The 16149-nt window shown below is 34.2% G+C and overlaps 2 protein-coding genes across 2 annotated transcripts; both read left to right on the forward strand.

Moving 5' to 3' along the window:
* The first annotated feature begins 794 nt into the window (after window positions 1-794).
* LOC133846894 (mediator of RNA polymerase II transcription subunit 26-like) lies at window positions 795-1887 on the forward strand. Its single transcript, XM_062281606.1, has 3 exons — window positions 795-932; window positions 1347-1518; window positions 1591-1887. The coding sequence occupies exons 2-3, from the start codon at window positions 1453-1455 to the stop codon at window positions 1747-1749; spliced, it is 225 nt and encodes a 74-aa protein (XP_062137590.1). The 5' UTR covers window positions 795-932; window positions 1347-1452; the 3' UTR covers window positions 1750-1887.
* A 397-nt stretch (window positions 1888-2284) lies between these two features.
* LOC133846893 (mediator of RNA polymerase II transcription subunit 26-like) lies at window positions 2285-15948 on the forward strand. Its single transcript, XM_062281603.1, has 4 exons — window positions 2285-2423; window positions 2490-3170; window positions 3235-3327; window positions 14747-15948. The coding sequence occupies exons 2-4, from the start codon at window positions 2516-2518 to the stop codon at window positions 15880-15882; spliced, it is 1884 nt and encodes a 627-aa protein (XP_062137587.1). The 5' UTR covers window positions 2285-2423; window positions 2490-2515; the 3' UTR covers window positions 15883-15948.
* Window positions 15949-16149: the final 201 nt, after the last annotated feature.

A 16149-nucleotide genomic window follows, 5' to 3' on the forward strand; every position in this document is an offset into this window, starting at 1 on the left:
GGCGAGGATGTAGATACATAGATCATTCCGCATTCGATCTGCAACTGAACTTTAGTCACTGAATTGAGTGTCTGACATACGCGGCACGTTGCATTAGAACTTCGAATTTCAAAATGAGCCGAAGAGGCTCTGTCTGGGGTTCCAATCGCAGCGCTCGGCTCTTCTGGGGTCATAATAATGCTGTTCCGAATGATACGTTTTGCTTCAAGAGTTAAAGCATCTACATACATATGTATTATATGGTTAGTGTTTCTAGTTAACGAAAATTTTCAATGATGCAGCCCATTCTAAACTGTAATAATAATAACAATATTGCCAAAGGCCAAAGCAGTCAGCGTTAGTAAATTTACGCCAGGTTATAAATTAATTTATAATCGATACATTATAATAAATAAATAAATAATAATAAAAGGTAAAAATCAATGTAAATATATAGAGGCTTAAGAAAATATTTAAAGATATATAGTTAATAATTACCAAGACGACCAAATTGACAACTTTGTACAGGAATATGAGTTTTACAGAAAGTCCTTAAATAATTAAATTAAATATTTTTAGTTGATATGTATCTATTACCTTTGATATTTTTCTTCTTCCTAAGTTTGTTTATTCTTGAACCCCTAACAGCTGTTTGAATGGTGAGTCGTTGGTGTCAACACTTGAATCGCATCAAGCAATAGATACGTGGAAACACAAGAAAACTTCGCATGGTAGCTATTTATTCAGTATTAGCATTTTTATCGTTATCGATGTGCAACTCTGCAATGCATCCGTGCTCGATGTATCGTTATTTCTTCCATCACTATCGCATTTATCAGAAAATGTCGAGTGTGTTGAATTGCCTTAATATAATATAGATTATCGTTACGGTTTTTCTGAAAAAATATTATTTTTAAAGTGCTAGCAACTATTCCTACTCCCTGGAGGTAGTTGTAAGTAAAATCTGTGATCCGTGGCTACAAAAATATTTTTATTATGTTCATGTGTGTGTGTGCCTTTAAAGGTATGCATTCATGTGTACATGATATGTATTTCAAATTTTAAAAGATTATGAATATATAAATTTAATACAGTGATGGAGTACATATTATGTAGTCATTTAATAACAGGATAAAAAGTATATTTAATGTGAGAATATTTCTTGAAAGCATTAAAATGTGGTCATACATATATGCTGTGTATATATTGTATGTGGTATAGACGACCAGTGTGTACATAAGTATGCAAACAAAAAATTGTAAATTTAATGACCAGCATTTAAGATATGTACATGTGCACATTAATTCTATATACTATTTATTTACTCAAGTTATTTATTTATTCAAGTTAAAAATGTTTTTACTTAGTTACTTACGGCAACATCACTGCATGCATAATTGACTGAGATATCATACGTGAACTTGCCGTTCCTTGGATCTTGGATCGGGCCGGCTTGGTTATTTGTCTATATAAATGAACCAAAACCAAATTCAACAACTGACCTTACACCTATCACAGGCACTTGATCAAAACTATGATGTAAGTGATAATTTATACCACATCATACCTAAAGAGAACTCTATTTATTTATATCGTTTTCAATATTTACAGGTCGTTAATATGGAAGCTGTTCTATCCGTTATCTGTGCACTGGAAGGAACTACAATTACAAAGGATCAACTGGAGGCCACCAGATTGGCCAAATACATAAATCAACTGCGCCGCAGGACTAAAATGACCAACTGGCACGTCGAGCCAAATCGCTTTTAAAAATGGCGGGAAATGGTTGGCATTCAACATACTGTCGGTGATACGCAACCGACGAAACCTATTGCTGTCATTAATATAACGGAATCAACCATAAGTGATAACAACAATATAAGTGCGGGTCAACCGTACTGTTCAAATCAGCCTGACTCCACACTACCTAACACCGATTTATCTAATCCTCCTCAATTTGAAAACGACTCATTGCAACAGCAAACAAGTTTTTCAAACTTGATACAGCATATAAGTATTGCCGATAGTGAAGAATCCTGCAAGTTAACGAATAATCAGCTAAATTCAAATCAACTAAAATCAACAACATTAATCAATGAACTTTCGACTAATTCAACTTCAGCAGCTGGGTCTGGTGCTGATAAACTTAACGAGAGCTCGATTGTCATCGATATTGAGTCCGATTCCGATGAAAATGATTGCGGTAGACAATTGCCTACTCAACCAAAGTTTACGACTTCATCTTTTTCGACATTTCTTACCCAAGACTACTCAAAGCCAAAAAAACTAAAAAAAGATAAAAAGCGTAAGGAAAAAGTTCAAAACTATTCATTATTACATGAGACGTATTCAGAAAAACTAAAAATTCTTTTAAAAATCAAGCGATTTTAATGACCTTTCTTTTAAAGACGAAAAGGCGACAAAACTGTTTCCCAATGATTCAGGTATGTCTACAAAATTTCATTTAAGAATGTCTTAATCTCTTCTATTTTCTGATTCATGTCATCTAGAAATTTTATCACTGTCAAATAGCTCGATGAGCTCGATTTTATCTGGAGATGCCATTTCCATGTCTGCAAATTCGCAAAATAAGTGCCGCGCTACATGCGATTTAACATTTGCAGGCCGATTCAAGACAGTGAAACAGGATGTTACTTTAAATCACGACAATGACAATGGCCCAAAAACTAATTGTCAAATTAATGAAGTGGAGCAACCTATTTTAAAGACAATATATGAAGAGTATATAAATAATGACTCGAGCACTTCGTGTAGTCGGCTGTCATCATTTGAAGAACGGAGCCAACAGATTCACTTAAAATCATTTGTTGAACCAAACAAACCACAGCAATTGCTGTCACACGATAGTCATAAGGCGGATTTGCGCAATGAAAATCTTCCGACTGAAGTTCCAAAAAGGCGTGGACGAAAGAAAGGTTCAAAAGGCGTTGATTCACTGATTGCCAAAGAATCTAGTCTGTCTCAACAAATTTTTCTTGGAAGTGGTGTCAAGAAAGTGAAGACTACAAAAGAGCTTTTTAATGAAATACAGAGCCGTAAGCTAAGTATTTCTTATAATCGAAATGTGGTATATTCGCCAGTAACTGCTAACAAAATTTCAAATGATCCTATCCAACGAAATCGAGAGTCCTCCCGATCTTTAATACCTAGACCAACATCATCTTGTTCAGGTTCGTTATCGTCTTATTATATATATTTAAGTGTATTATTCTGACATTAATTTACGGCTTTTAGAAACATCAATGCATTCACCTCATATATTGGAAACTAATTCAGCAAATGTTTCTTTAAGTGGCATCGAATCTAAATTTTCAAATGTTATTGAAGGTAAGCTTTATATTATCAAAGATATCTATATGTTATTTTAAATTGCATATTTTTAATACGAGACACTATTTGAAGACTCAATGGTTATCCTTAAAGCAATTGATTTCGTTCAATATCGATAAAGGTCGCTTATTCATATTGACATACAAAATACTTTAATCTATCGACTATATAAATACTAAATATACAGGGGTGCCACAGAAAATGCTTCCAATGTAGGTGTCACAGACCCTTTATACGGTGTTTTCAAAAACACTTAAATATTTCCACAGCAAAAAAAACACAAATGGGCATCGGTAAATTTTTTAGTGCGACTGCTCGGATGAAAAACAACTGACTGAAAATATATATAACAGTCTGTCCGATAATTTTACGTTTGTGTTCGCAATTTGAAATAAATTAAAAAAGAAAACCCGTTTTTGTACTGGGGAAGCGGAGCATTTCTTGGTTTCAGTTAATTTAACATAAAATTTTTATACCCCGCTACACATAGGGTAGAAGGGTATTATAACTTTGTGCCGACAGGAAATGTATGTAATAGGTAGAAGGAGGCATCTCCGACCCTATAAAGTGTATATATTCTTGATCAGCGTCAACAGCCGAGTCGATCTAGCCATGTTCGTCTGTGTCTGTCCGTATGAACACCTAGATCTCAGAGATTATAAGAGATAGAGTATAATTTTTTCGACAGCATTTGTTATGTTTGTTTCAAATTTTTGCCACGCCTACTTCCGCCCCCGCAAATCAAAAAATCGAATCAAGCGTACAATAATAACTATAGTAGTTATGATTCCTGAAGATTTGGTTGCGATCAGATAAAATTCTTTTGTATGGGCAAAAACGCCTACTTACTAGGGGTCTTAGTTGCTTTGGCTGACAATCTGGTATATTGCGCCGTCTATGGTATATTTTGAATGCGGTACTATATCGATATACCACATATACCATTTCGTTTATTTTTAGCATTTTTACAGTATATTTGGTATATTGTGAGAATAATACCGAAAAATATATTGCTTTTATTCAAAATGGGTAGCGGGTATCTCACAGTCGAGTATACTCGACTGTATTTTTCAAAAACTAATAATTTTTCCCGCTAACAAATGTGAAGTTAATGAAATCAGTGCCCCATAATCCATAATCCCAAAAATTGTCAGGTTCTTGGCAATTCTACACACTTTATTGACAATTTCTGCTCTGGGCTGACACTTTGTTAAAATTTATTAGCATCTTTATGAAGATGAAGAAGAAGAAGATCCCAAGATGTTAAATTTTGCCTTATAGTTTGTTAAAATTTAGATTATTTATTAAATGAACAGGTAACTTTTAGATTTCAAACATTTCAAATCTTGGCGCAAAATTTACTAAACATCAGAGATATTTACCAATCGTCAGGCAACTTTTAGAACTTTCTTCAGCGAGTCTATTAGCCATGTAAGATTAACATTAGTGTACTTTGTAGCTTGATGTTTCTGAGCCACCGTACTCACCTTTTAATATGTACTGTACCCACTGTGTTTTGGTCGATTATGTATGTTTGGTTATGGCGGCTGACGAGCTGGCTAAATAAGAACAATTAGCCAATTTACTCTAAGCCAACCTGTTTCGAATAAATAAAACTAAAACCATTTACTATTCAGTGAATAGAGTATCAAAAATATTACATCGTGAAGAGTGTATTTGGCACTCTCCTGACTCGGGACTCAACTCACACCCATAAGTTTTTGTATACTGGTGCCACTCACCACTCAAAATCATGGCGGTATTGCATGTTTTTGTTCGTGTCGAACTCTTGCCTTTGATTCTTCGTCAACTTTATCGTTTTAGGTACTCATCAATTAGACACTCTTGGCTTTCGGATGGTTGTGCTTCTTGATCATCATTTTTGTACTCATGATGAAATGGCTTGTGCCTTATGAGTGTCTGCTCAAATTTAGAAAATCACACGGGTGAATGCCGAGACACCGAGGTGCTTTCCCTCACCTTGTCTATCGATGACTTTTCAGAGGTACTCTGGTTTTCACATTTCGTTTTTAAAAATGAAAAATATATGGTCCCGTATTCACTTTCACAAGTTTCTTTCGACTTACATAAGAAGTAAAAGTAAATATATTTTTTATAAATTAATCTGTTTAGTTTAACTACTTAAATGCCAAAAGTTGAAATCACCGGAATAAAATCTTTTAAAAGGTAGCATCCCTTTTTATGGGAAACAGTTGATTGCTATGCAACTGTTTTATACCCGCTACCCAGAGGGTAGAAGGGTATTATAACTTTGGGTCGGCAGGAAATGTATGTAACAGGTAGAAGTAGGCATCTCCGACCCTATAAAGTATATTATTATTATTGATCAGCGTAAACAGCCGAGAGGATCTAGCCATGTCCGTCTGTCCGTATAAAACACTGGATCTCAGAGACTATAAGTGTCAAACTCTCTCGCAAAATATCGTGCCATTTTAGCCACTTGTTCTCATCATCATGCATAAAAACTACATGATTGACGGTGCCCTAGTGTTTTCATCTGTGCCGTTGTACTATTTATTACAAAGGTTAATTTCATTTAAAGGGGTAACACCTCTGTAAGATTAAAAAACATTTTTTTCGCTAAACTATCCTAGAATTCAGAAAAAATTGTTTGACCCTCAATTCAGAGTTTTTTGGGGACCGCCACATCTAATGTAATTGTAAATTAAAACTTTAAACGCAATTTACTCGAACCACAGGTTTCAAAATTAGCACGCAGCATAACTGGAACAATTTCTTAAATTTTTGATTGAAATTTGGACCATATGTTTAGGTTGCGAATACGCAGAGAATGTCGTATAGATATTTTTTGTATTGATTGGGCAATTTTTATTTGACTAAGGACTGTCGACATTTTTAGTGAAATTTAAACTTCTTGGTTTATACACCAAAACCACAAAAATCAAAATTTTAAAAACACATTGCAGAGCGGTGACCATATCGCCGCCATTTTGTTTTTTATATAAAACAAATTCAGTTGTACTTTTAAATATATGTTTCACAACATATCCAAATTTCATACTTTTACCCCCATTCCTTCTAGGCGAAATAAAATCGCAAAAAACTCTCAAGAAACAAGGATTACAGTGTTACGTAAATGTTTGTTGCTAGCTCTAAGAAGTTTTTTATTTATTTATTTGGACGTTGACGTACTAACGCCAGTACCATCAAGTGGCCCAGTTATAACAAGCTCTGGATTGTTGATGCGCGGACAAAGTAGAACTTTTAATAAGAATTTAGACAAGTAACAAAATATAACTACTAAAAGGAAAATAAAAATGTATACAAATGTATATATTTATATAAAAATAATTACATACTAGATGGAAATTTGTAGAATTAACAGTTTAAGTTGAAGAATTGATAGAGCAAATTACGTTATGGAGATTTTTGTATTTGTATTTGGAAAGTATAGTTAGTTGTTTTACGTGTAATAAAAAGAGAGAGAAAATTCCTAGTGATCCTGACTGGCACAGTAAATCAATTTGTCTTAATAGCTTCAAAGAATCTGTTTCACCATTAATTAGTCTCTATATAAAAACAACAAGGTTTATTAATAAAAGTTTACTTCGGTAATTTAATATTAAGGTTCCAATTTAAACAACGAAGAGCAATGATCAAAAGTTGTTTCTACACTGTCTTAATATACTAGGGATTCTAGACAAGGGATCCATACTCAAGTACAGGACGAACCAAGGATATATACAAAGTTTTTGTGATGTGGTTTACATTTATGGCAATTAAAATTTAACAAATTTACTGTGCATCAAGCTTCAAGATGATTAAGGTCCCTGTGCAACCGTGAGCCCGCTAGAAAATCATTGAATGTCAGGAAAAGCTTAACGTCATCAGCATACGCGGGAATACACTATAACAGAAGGAAGATCATTTATAAGCAAAGTCAACAATAGAGGAACCAAGTGACTACTCTGGAGTAACTTGGACAGTTTTAGATACAAATACATTAGACTAAACATATTGATTTCTATTCGAAAGATATGATGAGATAAACCCTAAAAGATTAGGTTTTACAGCAGAAATAATAATAATTTTGAAAATTGGATTTATCATAGAAGAGCCAGGAGAGGATATTGCAGATGTTCCCAAAGAAGTACAGGGTCCAAAACAAAACCCAGTAAGAGAGCTACAGTCGAGTGTGCTTGACTGTGGGATACCACTACCCATTTTGAATAAAAGCAAAATATTGCTGTACCACATTTCCGAAAAATATACTAAAATATATATTTGGTATATTGGTATGGTACTACACTCAGTATATAATACTACAGAGTGCAAAACATACCAGATTGTCAGCCAAAGCAACTACGATCCTTAGTAAGTAGGCGTTTTTGCCTATACAAAAGTATTTCATCAATAACTTTGACAATTTTTATCTGATCTCAACCAAATTTTCAGAAATCACAAAGACTCTAGTCATTATTGTATAGCTTTAAAATTATGCTTTTTCGATTTTTGTCAATTTGCGGGGCCGGAAGTGGGCGTGGCAAAAATTTGAAACAAACTTGATCAGCGTGCAAACATTACAAATGCTTTCGAAAATTATATCTCCATATCTTACTAGTCTCTGAGATATATGTAGGCGGGTTTTATACCAGCTACCCATGAGGTAGAAGGGTATTATAACTTACTTTGTGTCGGCATGAAATGTAATTAGAATATATATTATTGATCAGCGTAAACAGCCGAGACGATCTAGCCATGTCCGCCTGTCCATCTTTCCGTATGAACACCTAGATCTCACAGACTATAAGAGATGGAGCTATAATTTTTCGACAGCATTTCTTATGTTTGTACGCAGATCATATTTGTTTCCAATTTTGCCACGCCTACTGAGGCCCCGGAAATAAAAAGAATCGAATAACAAGCGTAATTTTAAAGCTAGAGCGAATTTTGGTATACACAAAACAACCATAGTAATTGTGATTCTTGTAAATTTGGATGCGATCAGATAAAAATTATGGAGGTTATTAAAAAATACTTTTGTATGGGCAAAACGCCTACTTACTAGGGGTTTTAGTTGCTTTGGCTGACAATCTTGTATATTATGCCATCTATGGTATATTTTGAATGCGATACTATATTGATATACCATTAGGTATATTATTAGTATGTTGTAGTATTTTTGGTAAATTTGGAGAATAATATCGCAATGTTTTGCTTTTATTCAAAATGGGTAGCGGGTAGCTTTTTATTTGTTTATAAATATTTTTTTCAATAGGTAGTTGGTATTGAAATTCGATAATCATGATTTTTATTAGGTTATAAAATGTTTAATACATAGAAAATTTAATTGAAAAAATTCTTCAGCGAAAAAAAATTGCAAAATTGAAGAAGCGCAAAATATTAAGGAATAATTACTTAAGATTTTTATTTTAATATGGTATAGAATCTCCGTTTTCTTCACCAAGTTTTGGATCGTGTTTGTGTCGATGGCATCCCATTCTTTAACAATGGCTTCCTTCAAGCCCTCCAGTGACTCAAACTGTCTTCCACCCTTGTAGACTTTTGCTGACAAGATGCGCCAAAGGTTCTCAATTGGGTTCAAGTCCGGACTTATTGCTGGCCACTGCAATAGGGGTATATTTTATACCCGCTACCCATAGGATAGAAGGGTATTATAACTTTGTGCCGGCATGAAATTGTATGTAACAGGTAGAAGGAGGCATCTCCGACCCTATAAAGTATATATATTCTTGATCAGCATCAACAGACAAGACGATCTAGCCATGTCCGTCTGTCTGCCCGTATGAACACCTAGATCTCAGGGACTATGAGAGATAGAGCTATAATCTTTTTCGACAGAATTTGTTATGTTTGCACGTAACTTTTTACTTGTTTGATTCCAGGAATGACATCGTTACATCGCAACGATGGAGCATTATCCTGTTGAAATACCCATTCCTTGTCATGGAACTCTTCTGCAAATGGTATAAGTTGACTTTCTAGGAGATCCGTATACATTTGCGCATTTATCCGTCCTGGTACAAAGCATATAGGGGACTTTCCTTTAGCACTAAAAGCGTCCCAAACTATAAGTGAGCCACAACCGTGGTTTCGTTTATGGCAAGTCTCTCTTGGATGCCTAGGATCCCTCCAATACTTTTGGTTACCATCTGGACCGTCAATGCTAAACTTTTTCGCTAAAAATCACTTTTTCAAATTCATTTATACTTTTCATAAAATGCAAGCCTGGTCTTCTTATGTCTTGGTAAGAGATTTGGTTTGTGTACCTTTGCATCATACTGCAGGTTCAAATCTTTCGCACTCGTTGTCTGTTTATTGGCAACTGTAATTCCGCTTTTATTTGTGCACAACTCATTCAGGCATGCTCCGGTATACACTTTTCGTTTTCACTTTTTGTTTTATAGGTGCTTCGGTTTTCACAACTTTTTGGTCAAGTTTTGCTATCGGAACGTTTCATTTCTTACTGCTGAAACAGTTGGCTTGTGCTTTGGTCAGAAGTAAACAACGCGAAAAATGCCTTTCGTATTTTCAATTGCCTTTCCAGATAGATCTCACACTAGTTAATGTACACTCCTGCCCAAAATTATACAACCCCTCTACATTTTTTTTCGGCGCTTGTGGCAGAATGGGAAAACGAAAAGATCAAAACAAAGTATGAGGAATGATAGCACAAAGAGTAATGCACAAAATGAGATATTGTTGACTCTGTTTGAATCTCCCGTTTTAAAGTAACGGTAAAAAAAAGCACACACGTTTCAATTTTAGCTAGGCTGCACGTGTATCAAAACTATACGACACATTTCAATTTTTGCTGCTGGAGAGAAAAATTTGGTGGGAATTTAATTTTTTTTTATAGTTTTATGAAACATTTAATAAGTTTCAAATAAAATGCCGCATGGTTGCATATTAAAAATGAAGAAAATTGAAGAAATAAAGCTAATAACGATGTCGGCTTCAATATAAGTCAAATATCGAAGATGTTGGGTCAAAAATGATGTGTGATCACCAAATTTGTATGTGATATGGATGCATACGGTTTTAAACGCAGCTCCGGCAGAAAACCCAAACAGTTTAATAGTGATAAACGACACACAATAAAAAATCAACCAATTCATTTGCATCATACTCCTCCCTTGCTGCTTGTTTAAGTAATCCTATGTCTCAGTTGACTTTCAGGCGAACTTCCAAACCTCGGATAATATTGTAAGAGGAGTTTTAAGAAAGACTTGGTACTTAAAACACCAAAAAAAGTTACGTCTTCAAAAAAATTGAAGATAAACTGGAAATTCACCTTCATTTTGTTTATGGATATTTTATCAATATTTCTCACTAAGATAATTTTTCTGATGAAAATATGTAATCTATATGGCCTAGATGGGTTTCGACATTATTGGCGAGATTTGCGTAGAGATCCTTATGTTTTCATTGTGACATTTTTACCATTTTTGAAGATAGAAACATGAAACTTTGTACTTAAAAATAAAGATATAATTTCGGATTTTTTTTTTTCAATTGTATCACGCTTTCCTTCCCGCCCACCTTATCATAAGGTTACAACTTTAGATTTTTTCTAAAATGTTAAAATATTTTAATGTAATATATATTCAATAAATGTGCACTACATTTATTAAATTAATATATTTTCAGCAAACTCGCATTTTAAATTTGATTTGGATCCCTGCAAAATTAAATCAAAAATTAATTTGAGCCCCATATTAAGTTTTGTGACTCTATACCTTGATGCCCAGTTAATAATTTATTCTTCGCAAAGCTCTTCCTCCAGGAATCCAGCCCGAAAATTTCGAATTCATTATCTCCGACTTATTCTACCTGATTATCATTATTGTCTACAAATGCCCCTGTTGTTGGAAGCTCAATATCAAGAGATTACAGAAGAGCTGTAACATCTCTTGGTAGCTTTTTTCTATATTTAAACCTTTAGTGTTCATTTAGATTTACAGTTGAAAGCATTAAGTCAGAGAAATCCAATGCTATTAAACACATCTGATATAGTATTCAGGCTGCCGTTTTTCTTGCATGAGAAAGCAAATCGCGTTTGTACAATTTTTGCGCGCTTCTAACTGATTTTCATGGAGAGCTTCTAGACGAAGTACGGAGGTTTCTATAATTTGGTGCCAATGTACCAGTACTTTATGCAAAATTGGAGACATTGGATACCACTCATAAGTATTAATGTACTATATAACTACATCAAGACCCTGCTTCAAGTTTTGATGACCATACCTCAAACTCACATTATGTATCAATTCAAATGATATAAACACTTTTCAAAATGGCATGCAACAACAGTGAATTTTCTGTTTCATTGAGTTTTTCAAATGCTAATTTTCACTTTAAACTTGATCCTCCCTCGGTATACGTTATGCGATTACGACCAGGCTTTTCACGTGGAACATCATCTTAGGAAACTCTATTTTGAATGAGGATGCAAGCCATTGCACATTTTCTGTTGCATTTTTGGCAAATTAATATTAATCAATCCGAAAAACTGCTTAAGCTTAACTTTCATTAAGATTTTCTGAGCATTACTTTATTAATTTTCAGCGATATTTTGCAAAACAAACTGCTTCACAGCAGATTGTTGGCGGTTTGGTGCTCCCAAATTAATACAACGTTGAATGACAACTCGTATTGCCGTAAATCGGTCAAAAATGTTAACCACTATTTGATTGCTAACAGTTTAGTTAATAACATTCAGCTTTAAAGTTGCTTCGTTTGTCCTAGACTCACAAGTTACACTCCACATAAAAACAGATACATTTGTTAGCACGGACATAAAAACATACCAACAACACATTGTACGATTGGACATATCACATGTACTAAAATGTACTACTAATAATATTATATACTTTGACGATTAAATTCCATATTTAAGCTTTTTGTTTGATTTAATATTTGAATATAACACAAAAAAATAAAAAAAAATTGTACACCCGTTAGAAAGGTATTATAACTTAATGCCGGTAGAAGGAGCCATCTTCGACCCTATAAAGACGAGACGATCTAGCCATGTCCGTCTGTCTGCCTGTCCGTTTGAACACCTACATAGATCTCAGAGACTATAAGAGATAGAGCTATAATTTTATTTAAGCATTTATGTTGGCACGCAGATCAAGTTTATTTCAAATTTTTGCCGCGCCTACCTCCGCCCTTGCTAATCAACAAAAGTCGAATAACAAGCGTAAATTTAGAGCTAGAGCTGCGAATTTCGGTATATACAATAACAAATATAGTAATTTTGATTACTAAAAATTTGGTTGCGATCAGAACCAATTGTCGAAGTTATTAAAGAAATATTTTGGTATGTCCAAGATCGCTGCTATGTATTTGTTGTATGTATGCGTATACGTGTCTACATGCTATTCTATATTGGTATATGTATGCAGATGTAGTTTTGCAACGAGGATGAAAACGACAGCAATTTCTAGTCTCTTAGATGCTTAGAGTCAAATAGCGGCTTCACAAGCATAATATATATATATATATTTTTAATGCGATTTATTTTTTCCATTCCCTTTCAAGCTTACAGATGTAAGAACTAATTGCGCATTGATTTTGATGATTGTCTTAGATGCTTAGAGTTAAATAGCACCTATATACATATGGACTGCGTTGGCTCTAGTGATAGGTTGCAAGCCCGACATGTTGTGGTGCTTGAGTTCAAATCCCGATCGAGAATATATGCATATTTTTTTTTAATATTTTGAGAATATTACCGCAACATTTTACTTTTATTCAAAATGGTTAGCGGATATCTCACAGTCGTTACTTGTATATTTTTGTTAGAGTTGTCAGATCATAGTCTTTAAATATGGACGATTAACAAAATACCAACAAAGTCTACATTTTTAAAAGTATGTTTCAGTATTCTTGAAATATTATAGTTCAGAAAATCAAGTCAATTTAATAATAACGAACACAAAAAAATGTAAGTAAGATCCGATTTGATGTAGGAAACAGGTATTACCGTTTCATTTCGACAAGAACAACTTGCTCGTTTTGCAAATCGAACGAATCTAGAGAAAGCGAAAACATGAGTACTAGTTTTTCGTTTTTAATAACCAAAACGAAATGTGAACAAAAAGTAAGAAAGCTACAGTCGATTTTTATTGATTGTCGGGGGCAGAAATGGCAAAAATTTTAAATAAATAAACTTGATCTGCGTGCAAATATAACAAACGCTCTATATCTCTATCTCTTACAGTCTTTGAGATCTAGATGTTTATATGGACAGACGGACATTGCTATATCGTCTCGAATGTTGACGCTGATCAAAATATATATACTTTATGGGGTCGAAGGAGGCATTTTTCTTCTGTACGTTACACACAATTTCTGCTGTCATAAAATTGTAATACGTTATGGGTATAAAAATGCGTCAATTTCTTGATGATTTTGATCGCTCATTTATTCAAAAATTGGTGGTTAAAGTTTGTTTACATTCTGCGCTGCTGTTTTGCACCAGACCGTCCACACTCAACATTTTCCATTGCCCATTATTTTTGAAGCTTACGAACATTTTTGGAGCGAAAGCTTTTAGTAGTTTAAATTTGAACCCTTGCCTTTATTTTGCCGTAGTAAACTGTTTTTACTAAATCTTTCTAACAGTAGAACTATAGACATTGTTCTTTTTATCATGTGAGGTGAGCTCGATTCCTTGGAGCTGTGTGCCTGTCTGTCTGTATAGCGTAAATTACATTGTTCATCAATTTTCTAACCACCAAACGCGTAGCGTTGCACAGTTTTGGTTGGTTAATGTTTGGAAGCATGATTACTACGGAGCCAACCCTAAGGCGTAAATTGTGCCGTGGTAAGCCAGGCACATCAAAGAGTTTAAAAATTCAATTGGATAGTTGGTGGCTTCATCTTCATTTGTGACGCATTCATTCAAATCTATTAATGAATGCATTGTTCCAATGATCTTATTTTAATTATGTAATTCAGGTCATCTACATCTTTATTCTTAGCCGCTAAAATTGCTCGCTCACTCAACCATTCATTATTTTTGTAATTGGAAATAATGTTTGGAAATACATACATTGTTGATGTGAGAAAAAAAAAGATTCGATCGTCTTGCTCGCGGCATTGCTGACTGTAGATAAATGTATAAATACGCTCACAGCCTACTTACTGTTATTCATTACTATAAGTGCAGCCATTTCGGTGGAGTATAACTCGCGCTGTCAAACGGGATAAAAAGTATCCTATGTCCGTCTCCTGGCACTAAATTACCCCTACCAATTTTCACTTAAATCAGTTTTGACGTTCTTGAATTAAAAGTGATCTAACATAACACGACTTTCTTTTATATATATACTATAGATACAATAATTTTTATCCTACATAAATTTCTACCAAAAATAATAAGATTTTGTATTTTTTCTAGATGTTGGAAACACAGATAGTGATACTATAACATCGGACCCATCACACGATAGCATCAAGTCTGTCGAAATTAAGAGAAGCACTTCGCTGGAAAGTATCAGTAGCTTTATTCAAGCTCCATCATCATTTAATAAAACAATAGTAACCGGCAAAATCAATCATACAAATGACGTCGCAATTGAATTAATGCAGTTGGTTAACGGATTAAGCACGCCACAAAGTGTTGACGATACTGAAAAATTATACCAGGCTCAAATAGTTCCTTGCACATGTGTAATTCACGAAGAAACAAAGTTTGTGAACGAAAGTCAGTCAATAAGTCAGTTAAATTCTGAAGAAGAAAAGCTCGAAGCTATTGATGATCATTTCAAAACATGTCCAAAAAATGCTTTTGATAGTCTAACGGTTAAACCCAATGACAGAATCGAAGAAGCTCCAAACTTGATACCGCCGAAACCCATCAAATCAATATTTGATTTAGATTTCGACGAGGAGTACGATCCTTTACACTCAATGATGAAAAACGTCTTAAAAGTCGAACCGACCAAAAACGTACAACGACAAAGTGATACGGCCTATAATGATAGTAATAACGTTCAACATGTTAGATTACTATGCGCAACTAGTCTCGCACAAAATGCTGGTAATAATTTTGATAATGATCACGATAATAATAAAAATGGTGAAAAGGTCGTAGAAACACTTTCGATCTTCACTGTTATTGAGAACCCAAACTGTGTTGCAAAACAGCGGTTCATGATACAAACAAACCAAGTTACGAACTTCCACATTAACGCTTTACACAATTTTTACGTTCCAAATATTAATGGTAATTGGAATATTATTGAGAATAACTTGTCGTCGTCAATCTTAAGGTCGAATGTATCAGAAGTGTTTCAACAACAATGCAACTCGTATTCAGTAAAAGACGGTACAGATGTTGTTCCCAAGTATGGATCATTAACATATGATGAGCGCATCCCAAAAGAATTAAGTTCTTTGCAATTCAATAAGAATTTTACAAGAAAATTTCGAAATTTTCGCATAATACCACCATTTTGGGTATTGCAAAGTGCTTACCATCTTGTCGACTGGCCGCAAAACGGGCAAAGCATGGTGCAATTAAATCATCGTTAACCCTAAGCATGGAAAATTTGGAGATGATTAAAGATAGTTCTATTCCCTTGAAAGTAGATATTGATGCCCTTGTCGACCAAAACAAAAATCAGTGCTCTGCCGGAGGAAATGTCATTAAATCTAGTAATAATAACAGCACAGTTCTCAGTTGCGATCTACTTAAGTTCGCCAATAACCAAGAATCCGCTTGGATAGCTGATGGAATAAGTTTATGCAATCAACAGACAACTTCATATAAAATTGAACGTGATCTTGTCGAAAGAAATC

The sequence above is a fragment of the Drosophila sulfurigaster genome, chromosome 4 (genome assembly GCF_023558435.1).
Source record: "Drosophila sulfurigaster albostrigata strain 15112-1811.04 chromosome 4, ASM2355843v2, whole genome shotgun sequence".
NCBI classification, from domain to species: domain Eukaryota; kingdom Metazoa; phylum Arthropoda; class Insecta; order Diptera; family Drosophilidae; genus Drosophila; species Drosophila sulfurigaster.

Coding starts and splice junctions, on each gene's coding strand:
- LOC133846893 (XM_062281603.1), top strand. CDS start 2,516: ATGAGCTCGATTTTATCTGGAGATGCCATTTCCATGTCTGCAAATTCG. Junction 3,171..3,234: donor ACCAACATCATCTTGTTCAG/GTTCGTTATCGT, acceptor TACGGCTTTTAG/AAACATCAATGCATTCACCT. Junction 3,328..14,746: donor ATTTTCAAATGTTATTGAAG/GTAAGCTTTATA, acceptor TATTTTTTCTAG/ATGTTGGAAACACAGATAGT.
- LOC133846894 (XM_062281606.1), top strand. CDS start 1,453: ATGAACCAAAACCAAATTCAACAACTGACCTTACACCTATCACAGGCA. Junction 1,519..1,590: donor CACTTGATCAAAACTATGAT/GTAAGTGATAAT, acceptor CAATATTTACAG/GTCGTTAATATGGAAGCTGT.